Source organism: Anguilla rostrata, chromosome 1 (assembly GCF_018555375.3).
Source record: "Anguilla rostrata isolate EN2019 chromosome 1, ASM1855537v3, whole genome shotgun sequence".
In the NCBI taxonomy this organism is placed as follows: domain Eukaryota; kingdom Metazoa; phylum Chordata; class Actinopteri; order Anguilliformes; family Anguillidae; genus Anguilla; species Anguilla rostrata.
In genome coordinates, this window is record NC_057933.1 from 11,300,836 (window position 1) to 11,321,199 (window position 20,364).

Consider the following 20,364-nt stretch of genomic DNA (forward strand, 5'->3'; position numbering starts at 1 on the left):
CCCTCATCTATTCTAAATTGGGCTGCTTCGCTCTTTTCCAGGGTGGCTCTCTGGAGAGGACTCCAGAGGTTCTCTGGCTTTGTGGTTATGGAATCTCAGTGACCCGTTCCTACTTGAGCTTTGACTTATTATGTGATAGCGTACGAGCGACCTTGTCTCCTTGGAAGAGACATTTTCCAGCTGGTGGAGTGGTTACACACAGAAGCCTGTCGGTAATGCGACAAGACCTCTCAGAGAGGATTACCTCTCTGATGTATACCAAATTACATATTTTTCCAAAATTGTGATATATAAGTATGTTTGACTTGACCTTCGTTTAGGCAAACAGCCTATTTTTTACTTTGTGTTTCGGTTCATCAGGAATCACTTTGAGAGACCTGTGTCACATTTCATACTTTAAGCGTTTGGTTAGATGACCATTAGAAGGAAAAGGAATAAAATATAAATATACTATATCATATTAATCCAACTCAGTTTTTGTAGCTGCACTGAGCAAAAAGGAAGGCTGTTATTTGTTTGTGTCGTAGCCGACACTTTCAGATGTTCAACTTTTTACACTGATTATATGCTGGCAAAATATGACTGCCTGCTCTCTGGTTATGTTCATTTTTTAATCGATGATGTAAAATGCTCTGCATTTTCTCAAGTCCAGCTCTGAAGGAAATATGAGTTTGCTGAAAGAAAAAAAAAAGCTTTTACTCTTGACAGCGGTACACTGCTAAAAAAATATATTAACTCTACACATGGTTTCAGAATGACTCTTTGTTTCACTTTGATCCAAAGCCACCACTTAAACTGTGAAAAATAAATACGTTGGCAACACGAGGAAATATTGCGAGACAGAAAATGTATTCTTTGGAGGTGATCCACAGCCTGGTTGCCGATGTGTTCGTAAGTAGGCCGCAAGTGTGAGCAATCAGTGGAAATTATATGCTTTTAGAGGGATTTGATATAAAATATTAAGCCAGTCTAGGATGTTTGGCAGCATTTATCATGGAGAATTAGATTGAGAGCCATGATGTTCACCACAAGCATAGTTTTTGTTGGTCACATTATGGCACATTTTTTCCAGCTCTTTGTAGAGATGAATTGGATCCTGGTGGATCGAAGTAATAGGATAAATGCAGCCAGGGAGTGGGGTTACCCGGAGTGGATATCACTTGGTAGGTGGGATGGAAACTTTGCTCCTCAGCTGTCTGCTCTGAAAGGCTCCAGTAAATGCCTTGAGAAGTTTTGTCAATTCAAATTCAGATTGAAGGAATCATGGTGTATTAAAATTCCAGTGAAACTGCCGGGGACTGCGGGTGGGGGTAGTCATCCATTTTGACCGAGAGATGCTCGGCTTTAGTCGAACGCATCAACTTTAAAACTTTCATGTGCGCTACTGCAGGGGAAATTATGAGCAGGATAAATATATTCAGACGAATGATGAATGATGTCTTCTGTATTTAGCCTATAGAATGTTGCTCATTCTACCATCAACTTGTAGTGGGCCGAATTACAGTGGGCACATTGCCATACAATCAGGTCTGGACTTCAGGCCTGGTTTATTCTGATATCTGACATGGTTTCAAAGCAAACATTTAGATTATACCAGATATATATATATATATATATATATATATATATATATATATATATATAGGTTTGCTTTATCATGTGGTGATATGGACAATCAAACTGATGAAAGAAGTATGTACAGAGCAGCTGCAACTGTATCCAGCTCCATACTGCATATACTGTAAACCTCCAACGTGTGCCTGAAAATTGGATGCAGTTTTGTTTTTCACTTGATTTTTCCATCCATTAACATGTTACAGTATTCATCTTTTTTTTATTTTTAATTCATGCATTTACATTCAAGTTGTTTCTAGATCTCTTTCTTTAACACAATGCAGTTATGGAAGAAAGTATAGGAGTTAAACTGAATCCATCATCTTATCCCAAAACCCTAGCTTAAGTACCGGGCTGAAATGTACTGTAGAACAGAATGTTTTTTGTTTATCCTAGCAACATATACTGTATTTTTTTCTGGGTTATCAGAAAAAGAATTTGACATTGAAAAGATCAGTGTTGATTGCAATATATGCAAACGCATGATTCTCACACCGTTCAATTAGTGAATGTGTTACTCATGTAAATGTGTTCAGTACTGTTACAGTCTGTAACCAAATTTGAGCATTCGTAGCCCTAAAGAATTTTTGCGTAGCATTGCAGTTAAAAAGGTTAAAAAGTTTGAGGCTATGAAAATAATGAACAGAAAAAAATGGGAATAACTAAGAACATATGCGATGAGTATGAAACAAATTAGACTAGATGGCATGAGGCTACGCATTGCATTTCTATCTTCAGTATATCTTTGCGATCAATATAATCTAATCTGAGGTAAATTCTGCCAAGAATAACAGAAATAAGAAAAGCAGTTTCAAGTTTGGAAGGACAACTGCATTTGCAATTTATGGTTAATGAATTGAGTCTGAAGTTATGCATTTACTAACAAGTCATTATGATTACATTCTAATACATATTTCCAATGTGAGGCTGCTGCTAGAATATTAAAAGCAATGTATTTCTGGGGATACAGGGGATATTTTGTATATTATGTATAGATTGGGTATTGGCAATGTGCACCTTTCCACTTTTAATTAAGGATTTTAATTCACGGACCATTAATATAAAAGTTTGGCACTACCAAATACAAGTATGCTACTCTGTTTATACTTATTTATCTTATTTTTAAAAATAATATTAGTAAAAAAAAGTGTGTAGGTATTCATTTAAGGTCCAAAATGGTTAGCTCTTGGTATGTCTGCCTTTTGCCTTGATTACCTTCTTCACATTGCTTGGCACTGATTCCACCAGCTTTTGCAACACCTCATCTTCCATTTCATCTAGACACTTTCTCAGCACTTCCTATGGATGATCTGCTGATGTTTTTGATGTTTGGCCTTTTTCCTCTTCAACTGCTCCCACAGATTTTTGATTGGGATCAGTCCCAATGAATAACAATAATAGTAATAACAGTATAATTGGAGGATCGTTCATATATATATATATATATATATATATATATATATATATATATAATACACTTTCCCTTTTGAACATTTTAAAGTAGATTAGTAAATTTAATTTGCTGTTCTTTTTAAATCAAAACAACAACACATGGCCTTTGACTTTATTTATTAAAGGTTTTACTTTGCCATGGCTACGAGTGCACGTTAAAGCGAAGCTAGTGTACGCATACTCAAATTCATCAAAAACAGACAAGGGCTGACCGAATGCTGAACATCTTGAATAATCATCTCCATAGTTATTGCTATTCTCTAATCTTTTTTTCATCTCACAAACCATGATGCGCACATTCAGAATAATAGCACAAGACAGGGCCAGTGGACAATTTTCATCAACTTGTAATCTGTCATGTAAGAGTAATGGAATGGTATTTATTATATGCAGGTACACTTATACACCTTGTTGAAGCACGTGCATTAGCTGGGTTCACTGAAAGGTGATCCCTCCATCCTGTATCCCAAGATTGGATTCATCCTTTGAGTCTGTTTTTAAATTATATTGGGACCCACATCTGATAAGAAGAGTCCTTTTTTGGGGGTTCTTATACGTTTCATTCTAACAAACAGACTGTAAACTATTAAAGGGATTTGGCATCTTAGTGTTACCTTATGTTGATTTTAATCTTCAGTTTGTTCAAATGTTATGTCTATGCAACGTGGTTCTGTCTTTAATGAGGAGAAAGCATGTGCAAATTGTATATTTTTGTTGTTTTAATGTATTACTCGCTAAGGAGAAAAAAAATCCTGGACTGCACATTAGGAATATTGTCGACCCATTCTAACCACTTGTATTTCCTTTCCCCAAAAAATAATTCCAATCGTGCTTCACTGTTACGGGATCCACAATCCAAGTGTGGTGTAAAGAAGATTTCCAGATCTCTGAAACTCTGAAAAAAGGGACCACCCATCTTGATCAGATAAGCATGGGCCAAGCCTGGCCTGAATCACATTGGCATTAGAAATTACACTGATGTTTGCAAAAAAAAAAAGAAAAAAAAAGTTCCCTTTCACTCGTCCCATAACCACACTGTTCCTGGTAATAGATTTCAGCAGGTTGCTCTCATCCACGCTTGTTTATTATTGTTCCAAATGACAGAGTGCAGAGTCGCGGGGGGACATTGGAAACAATCATCGTCAAACTCGAATGGGCTGACTGTCACTCAACAGGCATGGTCTCTGGAAATGCCAGAGAAACAGCGAGAGAACATGGAGATTTATGGTGTCTTAAAAGCCACATTTGGAAGCCACAATCCATTCTGCAACCGTAGTACACTTTATTAACTGAAAACATGTTTATGAAAGGTCTGCGTTCGATGTGCTGGGATCGTTTTAGAGGACTGCACCGGTAGTTAGATTATTTACTGCAAGGGGTGGGCGAAAGGGTATCACTGCTCCATCTCCCTTGTGACATCGTGCACCTCATAGCTCTCAACAGCAACGGTTCAATAGCGTTAGCATCCATATGTACATGATTACCCTACCCTTACAGCTGGCCCCTGTCCTCAATATGAAATACTGAGCTGCTAAAGAAATAAAAAGGCTTATTATTATTATTATTATTATTATTATTATTATTATTATTAATAATAATAATAATAATAATAATAATAATAATGGTCTGTTCAGCTGTGCTGGACTGAAACACAGGTAGACAGAGCTGCAACCTTGTATGCAATCTTATGCTGACTTTTTTGTTTAATTCTGGAGGTACTTACTATTTCATGACAAAATCTAGATATTAGCATGTGCATGTGTAAATGTACATATGTGTCCTGTTTGGTGTATCGATATAAAAATAAAACTGGAAAACAACGTATAACAAAAATACTTACCATACTATGGCCATGGGCAAACATTGGATAGTTTGTGCTGTATATTCCGATCAAGTGCATAACTGCACAAATTGAAAAAACCTGATTGATTGTTTTGATAAGGAATAAAATGCAACCTTATATGCTGACTTTAGTAACAATTAAAGTTTTAAAATAGAATCACTCACCGCTATGAAGTAGATGAAGTCTCTTTAGCTAAGTACAGAAACATTATACAAAGCCCCCCCACCACCCCCCACCTCCTTAAGTAGACCTGGTGGTTGAATTTCACTGCTGATTTAATAGAAATGAAACAGGATGGATTTGGGGATATTTCATTAATCTTCCTTTCCTTTCAGTGCAGAGGAAATTAAACCAAATGGAGTTCAAAACTTTGCTCCACAATTGTGCTCTGGGCTGCCAATGACTATTCTCTCTCTGGCAAGTTAAAACCAAATTAGTCTCACAAATTCCTCCCCTTGACTTACTCACTGTAGGAAATACGTATCCTACTGTAGAGGGCAGCTTCTACCCCTGCAGGTGCAAAGATCACCGAGGCTGTGCTTTATAATAATCCTCCTTTTTTACCCTACAAAATGCTGAATATTCAGATGTTTGTTTGTTTATGTTTTTGTTTTTGCCTGATGGATTAATGTGGGTCGTTACTGGAGTCAATTTTTCATAAACATTTACTCAAAAATACCTGTTTTCCTCATGCATTTTTTTTTGTTTCATCCTAGCTCTGAATTTGCAACATTGAAGGATATTTGGAGCAGTCATTCCTGATGAATCTTCAGGAGTGTTGAGGCATAGGCCAGTAAAGCAGTTGAGCTTGCACAGACTTAATTCAGATGTACTTAATGAGCAGCTTGAGCAAGCAGACTGTGGGTCTTCAATGGCTTCTGACTGACCAGAAGTCATTGAAGAGGGATGAGGCATGGTCATCATGGCCAACTGAATCCCTTCTTCCCCGAACACTTCAGACAGTTATGCAGGCTGCCCGCTACATTTGGCACTGGCCCAATCTGTATTTGATACTCTGGGGCGCGTCCCCACACTGGAACGTGCCTTTAACCGGATGGGTTACCCCATGTGCATTTTAGAAAAACATATGAAAAGCTTGGTGAGCCTAATTCACTTATGCACAGTGTACATATCAGGGCCTCAGCCGTTCAGCATCCTATTATCTCTGCCTGTTTTAGGTGTTTCCCATCTTAAGACTTAGGTCATCATCAGCGTTTTCCCTCTGTTCATTGCGTTATATTTCTGACATTCTTAACCACACCAAGTGATTGGTGAGCACATTTTGGCTGTATTTAAGTCATGCATGGTACAGTTCCATCTTGAAAAAGCCAAGGCCCTCTTATTTGAAAAAAAAAAAAAATGATGTATGCAGAACCTCTGTGGCTTTCTTCTCCATTGATACAACATAAACAGGTAAAACAAAAATGGTTATATCCAAAATTCCGTAGTTTTTATTTGATTATTGCTGATAAAATCAAGAGGATTGTAATGCCAATAACAACATGCTGGAAGCCATCTTAATTCAATAGCTTGTGGTTCAGGGGTTATGTAAAGGTTGCTAACATTTTTATACATAATATGACTGTTTGAATAAAATGTTCCTTTCAGTTTAGGTATGGACTGACTATCAAGTAAACATGCTGGATTTCATCAACAGTAAAACAAAGAAGAGGGACCAATGTAAATGTAAGGAAATCTATAAATAAGTAAATACATTGAGCCAAGACCACATCAGTAATACTCCAGCATGACAAGGATGCAAATCTTATCTGATCATTTGGATTATCCTTAAACTTAAAACACAGCATTTTGCATGGATTCTCAAAAGCAGCCTCTCCCTTTTAAATGAATCCAAAGGAAAACAAACCGGGGAATATGACCTCCGCAGCTATAAGCTTCAGATATTCCTTTGTGCCAGGGGCGAAACGCTGACAGTTTAGGGGTACGGGGCGAATGTTAATATGTATTTCCAGGATTATTAAATTATGTGTACGATAAACCTTCCTCGGAATGTACAGTATTAGTGAAGGTTTAAAGCCGAATCCATCCCCTCCGCGCTCCAGTTACGCCTAATGAGGGTAATTATTACATGGCTTAACTGTAATACTGTATTGATTCTCAGGCTCCTGAATAGCCCTCTAGCTGGCAGGCAGCACCGCGCAGCTCAGACAAAGGGCATCTGAGCTGCTGTAAATACAGCCTGCCCAGGGTCCCGGAGCCAGCCCCTCTCCAGCCCGCGCGTGAGCACTCCCCTGGAGTTAATACACCAAACATATAAAGACCGGATTAGAAGCTGGCTTACACCACCATGGGGAAAATTGAATGTTTGGGTAGAAATATGCAGCTAATTCCATTCTGTCAACGGTGGATATTAAAGATTATTACTTGGCACATTCGGGTTATTTGTAAATCACAATGGCCGCACTGTTCGATTTCCCTTTAATTTCCACGGAGGCAAGTGGAACCAAGGTATCATCTGATATCAATGCCACATAATATCTCCATGTTTTCGTGAAGATTTATCCTCCTTTGTGTTAGGATAATATCTTAAGTATTGGCATACATCATTTTCCTTTTCAAAAAGTTAATCCTGAATTTTGTCAGATTCCTTTGATACTGACATGCCATATTATTATTATTATTATTATGTAAATAATGATCTATTTACAGCAGTCTTATCAAATTCTAGCTATAGAGAATATTTATGTAAAGGTGAAACCCAAACAATTACCGTCCTTCCCCCATAAAGTTATTTACTTGGATTGGCATAACAATTAAATCTGTTCTTGTGCATCGGTTGTACTAACAGAGTATGCTCAGGCCTAAACTATTGAAACTATTTCATACACAAGTCAGCCAATTACAGTTAAGGCATGTAAGCATATACACTAACACACACATTGAAAAAAAAATTGAGGCTTTGTTAAATTACTGTGTGTTTTGAAGTGTAATGACATTGGTGCACTCAGGTTCACTTTTCAAAATTTGCCAAATAATTTTATTTAATATGTGCAATTGAATGAAAGACATTCATTTTTGGAAACAACATTTATCAAACAATAAAACATCCTGTACAATAATCCCCCCTTTTAACCTTTGTCTACAAACCATTGTTCATCATGTAAATGCTTACAAGATACTACTGCCAGTACCTAACTAACAAATTAATTAAGAGAAATCGTTTTAAAAACAATACACTTAAGTACTTGGGTCAACAAGAGACTAAGACAGAACAAAACAGAACCAAACTGACAAAAACTCATCATGGCTGGTCTTCAGCTGGGCACAGTCTTTGGCACCTGCGAAGGATTAATGAAGACCACCAGTAGCAGAGGGAGATAATCTCTTATATTGAGTTACTGAAGGGGTTGCCCAAGTCAGGCCAGGTGTTCTGCGTAATACTTCCCAGATTACAACAATATGTTTCTGTTTTAAGGTTCCTTCCCCTCCCTCGCTTGCAGGTCCAGTGTGTTTCGCATTGTGCGCTGTTCAGAGGTTGTCCATGGCAGCCTGTCCAGGTGCCCATCTGATTGCGCTGTCCCTTGGAGGAATTCATAGAGGTCCCTCCATCTGCATAGTTTTCCCTTCACGAGATTTAAGTAAATATGGTCTGTCTAACCTCATAACCTTTCAGTAAATTCATTATTCTGCACTTCCTAATTCAATCAATTATTCATATTTGCTGAAATCTACATTTATGCTACAGCTGCAAACTCTTGATTTTTTTTTTTTTTTTGACATTCTTATTTTATAGTTAGGCTGGATTTTATTTTTATGCTAAATACTACTTGGAGAACATTGAAAAAACATTGAAAGACAGCTGGAGTTCATTTTCCCTGTATAATATGATAAGGAGGTGTTTGTTTTGAGCATATTTGTGTCCTTGTGGTACAAGTAATAAGTGTTTAACAATGTCTCAGGTGCATGAGAACACAATTGCTTAATTGGAGACGTCTTTTTAGATGACCTTTGATCTGGGCTCACTAGCCCCCTCCAATGGCAGACAAGCCAGATATGACACACCGTTGCTGTCCATGGTATTGGTAGAACTGTTGGTCAGTGAAACAATACACTCGCAAAAGTCTCACTTAACATGGTGACATGAAAAATGTCTATTTTCATTGTTTGGTATCATATGTAGCATTGTTATTGGCAAATAATAAACTGCACTTTTTTGTCATGCTATTTGTCATATCACATGCAGCATGTGTGTACATATACACAATAAAATGTATAACTTGGACAAATGACACCTAAGACACGACAGACATTCTAACAGATGACATTAATGTAAATGTATAATTTTCTTAAGGGCTTATGTGCCAATCTGGATGTAAGAACTTTAATAAAGATGCCAAAATGCTTCGATCATATATATATATATATATATATATATATAATTTCTGAATATTAAAGAAGCTGTGTTAAAATTCTAATATGCCCCTTTGGCGTCAGGGCAATTCATCTTTGAGATGTCTCCTCTGAATGTTTTGATATCATAATTTTAGGTTCCATTATGATTCTGCCATTTCATCTGCCACTGCTTTGCAATTCTTGTGATTTTAAAGTGTATTAAGTAGCACCTTTCCATAACCCTTGAAAGAGGGAGAAATGCATTTAATTCTGAAACATGTAAATGTGTCTCTGATTCATGACATGATGCATGGTCAGATAGCTGTGTCCTGTGTGCAATTCTGCCTCTCTGAAATAGCCACAAGACTAGCTGCTTTTAATCAGTAATTACTAGGATAGGTTGATGGATTCATACAATAATGAATGATTGATAACCTCTTGTATGGAGAGCAATTCCCTTGTGTCGCCTGACAGGCATTCTGGGTAAAATCTTAGAAAATTTGATGTTAGAAGTAAATGAAACCATTTAAGCAGAAAATTAGCAGAGTCCAAGCCCTCACCATTTTGAGTAACCTGAAATGTCCAGAACTTACACAAGATTCTCAGTATGCGAGATCTTTTTTTTTGCTTTGTTCTTGTTTTTCAGTCAAGGATCCTTTCACCCTGCTTTGTTCTTCTTGGAGAGAAACACTCAAAGACAAGTTTATGTTTCTGACCAGGTATTTAGTCGAGCATGAATTTAAATGCACACTGTGTCACTGTGGCCAGATTCTGTATGTGCCTTCTGCTACTTCCAAGTACACCTCAGTCTGAAAGCAAGTGCTCTCAGAACTCTTTCTGACATGAATCTCGACGTGACCAATTCCTGCAGACCAGAAGTGCGATGGAAGTCACTGCGTTGATTGAGATCATGTAGAATGAGGAACCTGAACATCTTTGTCCCGGCACTCCTACCAAATATAAGTTGTGCAGCTAAACAAATGGTTTTCTCTATTTTTAATGCATCACTCTGGGCAATATCAAAAAGTGTGGAGCAGTGCTTAAACTGCTCTGCCTGTTATCCCTAGGTAATGGTAACCTGACATTTCTTCAAGTGCATGAGAATACACAGCACTGTCGTAACTAGCAGCATTAGCACTGGGGGAGGTGCTGATTTCTGTTGTGCTCCTCAAGGGGCTACAGTCAAGGAGACTCAATGTGCAAACAGGTTTTATGCAGGCAGTTTGTGCTGTATTTCTGAATGTATTCCCGGCTAACACAAAATGTTCTCACAATGTTACTGGAATGTTTTGTCACCGTTATAACATTGCCACTATATTAAAGCGACATTGTGGTGATGTTTTGTGTTAGCTGGGTTGATATCTTTAAGGTATTGATATTACTTAACATTGTGTACTTCATTTCCTCAACAGATATAACCACACTACAATATTCTGGCAGAGCAACAGTCATATTGTCCGTTACTCAATGTGTGTCTCAGCACGTACAATGAACTGAAATTAATTATTTCATATTTAAAATAATTTCTGAAGTATTCCTGAAGTAAACCGTAAAGTAACTCTGAAGGAAATGCATAGGCTAGCGGTTGGCAGCACAGAAAGATGCTCTTCTGTTGTACTCAGTTCTGTACTCCTATGTGGCCATTAATGTGGAAAATAGTCACTGGCCCACAGGTGGGCAGGTCAAAGCGCCACACAACACATACCACAACTGCAGTGCTCCCTGCAATCCCAGCACTCCAATTCAAAATGGTGCAGTCACACAATGTGGACAAAAAGTCTGATAATAATAACAACAAGGACAACAATAATTATTATTATTATTGTTATTATTATTACTATTATTATTATTTACATTGCCCATCAATTACTTTTTTTTTTCAATTACAGTTATGTTTTTCATTATTTTAAAAAACTCAATTTGTTTGTTGTATTACTAGATAGTTTTTTGTTGTGGTTTCGCAAATGAGAAAAGTAAAGATGCTTTTACTTTCCACATGTGATTTCGCTTTCTGTCAGTTTGGTTTTTAAGCCAATTATAACAATGGCCAGATTGTGTTAAACATTAAAATGCACTTATTTTACAATACATGCCATAAATGCTTAAATCTGCTCCCACTATCATATCCCTTAGTTAAGCAAATCACAAGATTTTATCTGTAATTATTATTCTATCACAATATTGTGTGATGCATATCGACAAAAACAGCCTCAGGGGACCTTCCGGGTTACTTAGTAAGCAGAGAAATTCACCACGAGTTATAGTTGAGCCTGATAACCTCGACATTTCAAGATGAAGTCTGGAATATATCCTTAGCTGGTTTTGATTTGGAGTCCACAGCGGTAGAACACAGCTTCTTTCTTCGGCCAAGGTACGGTTAGCATAAGTCCGCTTGGGCTCCTCTTATTGCCATTGTGCCTGTTCCGGCTGGCTGCTCACCACGAGCTTGCATCTTACCAGTCGTTACCAGCGTTATCAGCGATTGCTCCTAGCCAAAATAATCACTGGCTGACAGAGCATACTGGATACGTGCATACACTTCCAGTGCTTAGCTCTCTGTGGTGGGTATGCATTGTGTAGCAGTGGCTCCAGAGCAAAGCACAATTTCTAATTCTAAAAATGTGATGATCTTAGGATAAATTACAATGTAAAAAATAGCATTTCCAAAATGGAATGTTGGTATGATGGAATGGAAAGGCTGTCTCCGCAATGACAGCTGATGTTAATGTGTTGTCTGGCTCCCGCGCTCGAAATGTGTGTTCAATCCACATTTGTAATAGGAGCTAGGAGTCAGGCAACAAATAATATACCCTTAAATCTATTTAATTCGCTTTTTCTGGTTTTAAACCAAGCACACTTTGAATGTCTGCACTTTACTATTCTGTAATTGGTCTTTAATTGAACCTACATTCAACAACAAAATTAAGTAAATATAGCCCCAAAATGCAATGGCATTCATACCACACATATGCAATAATCACTTACCTAAGAAATGTATTACTTTCTCATATATGAGATAGTAAGCATTTGTCAAAATATACAGTAGTCACATACCTGATGAAAAAAGAAACTATATTATGTCAAAAGATAATGGTGGTGGTGGTGGTCTCACCTGTCTAAGTCATATATTGCTGTAACAGTCAAACACACTTGGTTCTTTTGTTTCACAAAGTTCACCAAAAAAAAAAAAAAATAGAATTTATTTTTCAGGACACAATTGCTTTCTAAAAAGCCATGGTATTTTTATTTGGACATGGACTTTTGATTTAAATTTGGGAAAATTTTCAATTTGTGCCCATTTATGAAAAGTAAAAATATTACATTTTGAGCAGACCCCACAGCCTGAGTACAAACATGCACGCACACACACACACGCACACACACACACAGGAAGCACGTTTATACCAAAAGTAATAAGTAATTCCGAATAGGTAAATTTCTCTTTGAGTGTCATATGCATGAAAAGGTCAAATAAAATCAAAAATATTCATCTCAAAGTTAAGAACTGAGCACCCTGGAGTTACACTGAATCTAGGCCACTGTCTCTCAAAAACGTCTTGTTGCGGCCATTTACATCACTTTATTCATTTTATTGGCAATTCAGTTATATAACACTTCCAAAAACATAACTGAATAAAATGTTCTCTGTGTAATTACTCCATCTGTAATATGGGAGGCAGACAGACAATGACACATACAATAGTTTGCCAAGAAACCACTTGACAAACAAACAAAAAAAAATGTCATTGTCCCATTACATAAGGGTAATTGTTTTTCTTTTTTTTTTTTCTTTTTTTTAATGACACTTATTGTAGGGATGGTATTTTGTGTGGGGAAGTATATAATTGAGGGCCGATATTACATTTGTGGTCTGTACACGTCTCTGACTGGTAAGGATATCCTTGAACTGCTGAACTGTTCTCGCAAACACATGGATTTCATCGCTATCAAACAGGGCTTATGCGATTTAACAAAAGGCACACTGTAAAACAGGCACCCGGTATATGACAGCCTGACATGTACAATAAATACGAATTTCTCCGAGGCAGCACTCAAAAATGTTAGATTCAATTTTTAAAAGGTCTCTATCCCTGTCCCCTTTTCCATGTCCCTGCTGAAATACACAGGATATACACAGGCGGTCCGGTCTGGCACCGGGCGATACTGTGGGTCTGCCTTCGTCTGGCACCTCTCAAACAGAACTGACGTGCACTCCGGGCCAGATCACGTCTATTAAAGGCATTAGACACTTGGGACAAAGAGACAGCTAGGCAGGACGTCCTCTTGTCATTTTCACAAACTCTGACCAGAATGCTTTTGGGACAGATTGGCTTAACTGCGTTCCAACACTTACCAATCAGCGGCACCACACACTGCCCCTATTTGTATATTGAATTACTGTGGAAAGATTTGCATTAATTCACTGGTTTAAAACTTAAGTTGTCTGAGGATGCATGTGGTATATGTGCTTATGCTTTGTTACTGCTGACAAAATGGAGAATGGGATTGGCTGGACGTGATGTACATATGTAGTTTTAATATAGTTTTTTTTTTTTTTCTGTGACCAATGAGCTTTTATGCAAGAGAAAATGATTCTCTTAGTGACAATTACAAAGTTCTCAAAAGATCACTTATCCAGTAACACACACACATACACACAAATGCATGCACACACGGGTGCATGCACGCACACACACACACACACATGGATATTCGTGTCTGTATATATACAAATTGATATGCATGTATGTGTTGGTACTGCTGTTTTGTAACTGCTGACACAATGGAATATGGGATTGTATAAATGTGGTGTACATACATAGTTTAATATAGTTTTTAAAAAAAATTTCTGTAACTATTGAGCTTTCATTCGAGAGAAAATGATTCTCACTGTGGCAATGACAAAGTTCTCAAAAGATCACTTATTCAATAACACACACACACGGGTGCATGTGTGCACACACACATATACACACATACACACACACGGATATTTCTGTCCGTATATAAACAAATGGAAAATAAGGAAGAGGAAAACTATGTAAAATATGGCATTTACCCTTAAATGACATCCTCCCTTTTCTGGTACTGTTTATTCCAACTAGTATGTGGTTGCATTACAAAGTCTGTCTTTAGAGTGCTGTATTTAAACAGGTTTTACAGATCAGGCCCTTGGTATACACATAGCAGTATAAAGATGCCTCCCAGTGTGGTTTCTATTGTGGATGCCTGTCTAGGCCTGTCTGCCGAACGACCATTTACTGTCCATGATTGATGCCATCTATTCAGATTATAAGTGGCGCCTTCACACCTCTTTCGCGGCTTTTAATTCCAAATGGCCATCTCATTTTTGCAATCCTTTTTACTCTCTCCTTTTACTGCCACTTGGAAGTTGAAATGAAAAAAAAAATGCTAGGTGCCAGTTTTTTGAATTATGGTGTGACTGGAGAGCAAAGCCCAAAGTGCAAGTGCCTTTTCATAATGCATAAAAGGCTGAAATGTTTACATATCAAAAGGCTATAGGCCAATTTCTGTCAAAATTATACATGAAGTTAAGCAGTGCTAGCAATTTATTTAAACACTAGTCATTGTAGAAAAATTCAAGACCATATGCTCTTTTTGCATTTTTTCCACAAATGTATTTGACCCATAACTTGGCAAGACATGCATACTACATAATTTGCTATTCAAAATTCAAATCCTCTTGACTTTGAAATAAACGGTCTTCATCAATAAAAAATCACATTAATTGGAACACAAGTTGTTATTGTTGATGGTAAGGAGACAATATATCAATTCCCAATTTAGCCTACTTAACGCAATCCTATAATTATTATAATGTGAACATCATCAGTGAAAGAAAATTAATTGATGTATTATGACAAAAATGATTTAAGAACGATTCTTAATTTAAAAGTGGAATTAAAATCATTGTTGCAGTCTCCGGGCAGTTCAGTATGATATGAGGGTGGCAGGGGCTGACCCCTACCCGTTTGGATGCCATGAAAAATTCGTGTTATCACCATTATTAATACATATGCACGAAGAACGGTCGTGCTTATAACTGAAGCACTGAAGCGCTAATGTCCAATAATCAGATTAAAGCCTTGCTCTACCCAAATTAAAATCCTCAATCACATTTCGAATGTCGCTATAGTTGACTATGCAGCTTCATAGGACCGCACTCATTCATAAAATTCTGCATTTCTTCGCATCCTTTTATTGTCGTCACCAATGTATTCCATATTTTCTGTTCTTTCCCATAGTAATTTACAAAAAGAAAATTAAGTGTTCTTGATATTTGAAACGACACACGCAATGGCAAACGGTGCTGATATAGGTAATACATGAGAAAGTCGTGTTATTTATTTATTCACATTGTTTTTGCTCAATGTACAGGCTACCTACGTTAACTATCCTGAGTGCGTGTGTGGCGCTCGCGCGCACGCGTGCGCCTGAGTATACATTTAATAGCATTTAACAAATTGCTTACTAAAGCATCCCAGATAAGAAAAGCAAATTATTTTTTTTAAAAATTCTTCTAACAATTAGGCCAAAAGCAACTATCTGAAAAATAATCCATCTAGATTATTATTAGGCCTATTATTTATTTTTATTTATTATTATTATTATTATTATTATTATTATTAATTATTTGTTTTTTTTTCATTTTAATTCAAGCTTAAAATGAAAAATCAGAAAGTCGCACACTCAGGTTCCTCCTTGCCGTGTTTAACAACCAACGTTTCGGCAAAAGATGGTTTCGTCAGGTTGACACATTATACATATTGTGTAATTAGATCATTTTAACAGTATGGTCGGTATATTCACAATTGGTTTGCCGTTCATAACTTTATATTTTAAGTCTCAGTTGCTAACAACTTACTAACACTAAAACTGTATCTTATAATGTCAACGAATAAACGTGTCACCTAAATGTACCACAATACATGCCTCTAAACAATATTAGGCCTATAGCTTAACTGAAAATGTCATCAAGAAGCATTCTCACATTAGGCTACTGTCTTTCATTCGTAAATTTCATTTGTTCAGTCGAGTAATTGCAATACGCATTTCTTAGCATTCGAAATAGGAGCGTAAATGACTGTTATCTTATCAAAACCAGGATAACATGTTTCTTGAACACTGTCGTTAATGGAGGTGTTTAAAGTTAATACGTACAATTTCCTACCCACCGGGACGGCTTTGTTGATGGAGTAAATACACTAATCTCCTCATGTTTATCTCCCGTGGATAGTATGTGACAGTCGTGTCAGACCGCGTATTCTGCAAATAACATGTGACTCCAACAACTGGAAGATTGTTCAATCATAATACCATTAGGTCACACACGGTCCGTACAGAAATTGCATATAAACTCACTTGTTAAATGTTCAATTTGAATGACGGCGGCATCGATTCAGGGAAAATAATATTTTTGCGGCGTTCATCAGTACAATATCCGACTCGATTCAAGCTTTCTGTGAATACAATCAGAAACACCAAAATGTTTTATGGGTTGTTTGCTTATAGGCGCATAGAGCAGGAGAGCAACATTTCATCTAGGAATGGAACCTACAACCACCCGATTTAAAGTCTAGGTCCTAAATGCTTAAGGTCCTTAAGGTCCAGGCTGTACCCTGTAGTTTTTATTTTATTTTTTTATTTCCTTGACTATCGATTTATAAATATATATATATATATATATATATTGTGTACTTACTGAATGCATACGGAATATTAAAGTGCATTTCCGTATAGTTTATGCATAGAAACTGCTTAGAGCGTATGGTCAAAATAAACTATTCAAGTGAAAGACAACTTGTAAGTTATCACACTGAGAACTCATATCCCCCATCAAACAAGAAATAGCATCTCCCTTAATGAGTTAACACAGGGCTTGCCTAAAATTCCTATCTGCAATAGAATTAAATCAGATTAACACGCACAATTACCTTCTACGGCTGACATAGCATTGAGGTTGGTGATTTGTTCAAAAGTCTGCAAATAGTAAGGATTAACTTAATTGAATTAATTCTCAATACACAGATCCGTACTTTTCACACCATTGTGCGCTAACCCCTAGAAACAGCCAATCTCTGGTTTGGATTGTCATCTGCATTTTTAGACGAGGCAAAATCTCCAATGACGTCAGTCGAGTATAAAACATGGGAGAAGTTCAGATTGACCACAAACAGAAGTTCCTGTAGCTGTCGATTGTGCTGGAGGTTGGGCTGAAGACATACACCAGTAGATTCATGGTTTTCACGACTACTTCCGTTATTTAAACGGGCCTTTTTGTATTTAAGAATCGAGAAAATACATTTTATCCTTCTTTTACTTGTGATGCCCGCTGGCATGTTCAGCATCGACAGTATTTTGGCTGGGAGACCCAGTTGTAAGGACTCCGTTCTATTGCATCGGAACGCCCCGGTTGTGTTCTCTAATTTAACGGATTCTCTGTACACCGCTGATTATAACGGACTGTATTCACACCCAACTGGACCATCTACATCAAATATCCAGTCAGTAAATGGAACTAGAATTGGATATAATAATTATTATTACGGGCAACTTCATGTACAGGGGCCAACAGGTCCAGCATGTTGCGGCGCAATACCAACGTTGGGCTCGCAACAGTGTCCATGCATTCCTGCAGGTAGGCATGCACTTTACTTCTACTGATTCCTCTCTTTTACGTTTGTTTTGTTTTTTACACGATTGGTTAATGACGAATATCATTTGGAAAGTATATTCTTCATTTATTCTTTTAGTTCATAGTCGATTTAAACATTATCAAGAGTGATTTTTTTTTGTGTTATATCCAGTTTATTTATTTATTTTCTGCGTATTTTCCCGGGTGAATAATACATTATGTAACTAAATGATAGTGTGGAATTTACTGACTCACGTTGGTGTATCTCAGAGAAACCATAGGTACCCTTTTGCACTATGGTGCCCTGACAGAATTTTTTTCATTCCAGGCTACGAAAGTGCTGGCTCGATGCTTCTCTCCCCCGTCCCGCACCAGATGATGTCTTACATGAATGTGGGTACCTTGTCCAGGACGGAGCTTCAGTTGTTAAACCAATTACACTGCCGACGTAAACGGAGACACCGAACAATCTTCACCGATGAACAACTGGAGGCTTTGGAGAACCTTTTTCAGGAAACGAAATACCCAGATGTTGGCACGAGGGAACAGCTGGCAAGAAAAGTTCACCTACGTGAAGAAAAAGTCGAGGTGAATATATTAGCCGCTTTTGGGGTATAAAGACATGCTCATTTTAATTAAATGTAAAGGTTATTAATACACGTTCTCTTTTTCTTTTAAATGCATATATGTGTGTTAAATATATTTTGTTTTACTTGAATCTATTTGAATAAATAACTCCACAGTTAACCGTAGAAAACTTTGGTAATTTCACTGGGAAAATGGCGGTTGTTTGCCAAATGTTGCATTGCGGAATTTTAAAAAAAAGGTTTAACCATTTCATCGTTTGTCACTCGCTGAAAGTTTATTACACACATATCACCTTCCAAAAAACTATTTAGCCTGGCGATTTTAAGCGAATGTGTCCTTTATTTCCGCATAGGTGTGGTTCAAAAACAGACGAGCGAAGTGGCGAAGGCAGAAAAGATCCTCCTCCGAAGAATCAGAAAACTCTCAGAAATGGAACAAATCTACTAAAACAACGACAGAGAAAACAGAGGAAGGGAAAAGTGACGTGGATTCAGACAGCTGATATTTCTAACTGATCGTATGTGGATGCGCACGTCTTGCGCACGCCATACCCATATGATTTGGACAGATTGTAAATAGTGTACATTCTATGTGGAATTAAGTAATAAAACGTGTTGCCATGGTGTTGCACAGTTGTATAGTAAATATTACTTGTTATTAGTATTTGTATTTATATTTAATTTAAGACTGTTGTAATGCACACAAACTATTTGGTGTTACAACAGAATGCGTTACAAGTTTTTTTCAATTGAACATCTCTTTTAACTATTAAATGTTGAACTTGATAAATAGCTATGTTTTAACATAATTGAAACCTGTATGCTTGCGTCCCCCAGAGTTCAATATAGTGTTTTTAGTTTCCAACTAAAATAATGCAGAAGTGAACAGACGTATGTACATGATTAATGAGCTTAGAAGCATACAGACCGCGGGATAGCCTACATATATTTTTTCCTTTCACGTATTGTATTTTATTGGACGCATCTAGTCTACATCTCTTAAAACAACCCATGAACAGTGAATATACATTAAACGGAAACTGATCATAGTTATCCATGTCCATTGTTTTTCTTGCTCCGTTGATAAGAAATAATGCGATAACACTCCACTGAAATCCATGGATACTGAACACCTGCATTCGCTAATTTAAAACTGTGGGTCCAGATGTAGTTAAATGTCAAATATAGTGATTATGATAGTCTCGTTGACAATGAATCATATTGATTTTATTTGAGTAATAGACTATATTAGCCATTGAGATGGCACACAAAACAAAATAAATATTTATTTGAAGCTAAAATATGAAAATATATATTTTAAAGAGATGTATGAATATAAACTCGCTACACGCAGCATACATTCAAAACAATAAGTTGTTCACATCTAAAGCTGGCTTTTTTACCACGGGTTATGTTTGTATACTCCTGCCTTGGTGGCGCTCATGTAATACAGCCTACCTTTGAGGAATTAATAAAACTGATTATCTGACAACTGCATTCTATACCTTGTTTCAGTTATTCTCGATTAGTCAATTTACACAAGAAATGCATGTAAATTCCCGTCGTAGGCCTAAAAATTAAAATATTCAAAACGCATGCACTTGAAATGTAGGCCTTCTGCGTTGAATTTGCTGAATTAATCTCGCACACTTAAAAATTTTGAACAAACCTAACACGTTTTTGGAAAAAGGGAAAAAGGCCAGACCAACTCACAACCCGCTCTCTCGTTAACGCGTTTTTAAATAGGCCTCCTCGGTGTAAATAGGAGTGTGCTGCATACACTTCGCAGCGTAAATAACATTGGTTATTAAGTTATGTGCTTAGATTTAATACACGGCATGATGTCGTTGGAAAGTTAA

General features: G+C 37.1%; 1 protein-coding gene and 1 long non-coding RNA gene across 3 annotated transcripts in view; both read left to right on the plus strand.

Moving 5' to 3' along the window:
• The window catches only part of LOC135248002 (uncharacterized), a 29,724-nt gene extending 17,751 nt beyond the window's left edge, over nt 1-11,973 (plus strand). Inside the window, exons 2-4 of one of the 2 annotated variants that reach the window (XR_010328345.1) lie at nt 8,371-8,517; nt 9,909-9,981; nt 10,675-11,973. This is a non-coding gene — a long non-coding RNA (uncharacterized LOC135248002). The remainder of the gene's footprint in view (nt 1-8,370; nt 8,518-9,908; nt 9,982-10,674) is intronic. The other variant, XR_010328344.1, reaches the window with a different exon arrangement.
• Nucleotides 11,974-17,043: 5,070 nt separating this feature from the next.
• gsc (goosecoid) lies at nt 17,044-19,554 on the plus strand. Its single transcript, XM_064322044.1, has 3 exons — nt 17,044-17,921; nt 18,247-18,506; nt 18,859-19,554. The coding sequence occupies exons 1-3, from the start codon at nt 17,609-17,611 to the stop codon at nt 19,006-19,008; spliced, it is 723 nt and encodes a 240-aa protein (XP_064178114.1). The 5' UTR covers nt 17,044-17,608; the 3' UTR covers nt 19,009-19,554.
• Nucleotides 19,555-20,364: the final 810 nt, after the last annotated feature.

Excerpts from the sequence above, each read along its gene's own strand:
- gsc (XM_064322044.1), top strand. The coding sequence starts at position 17,609 with ATGCCCGCTGGCATGTTCAGCATCGACAGTATTTTGGCTGGGAGACCC. Across the intron at positions 17,922-18,246 it reads GTGTCCATGCATTCCTGCAG|GCTACGAAAGTGCTGGCTCG; the intron begins GTAGGCATGCAC and ends TTTTCATTCCAG. Across the intron at positions 18,507-18,858 it reads TACGTGAAGAAAAAGTCGAG|GTGTGGTTCAAAAACAGACG; the intron begins GTGAATATATTA and ends ATTTCCGCATAG.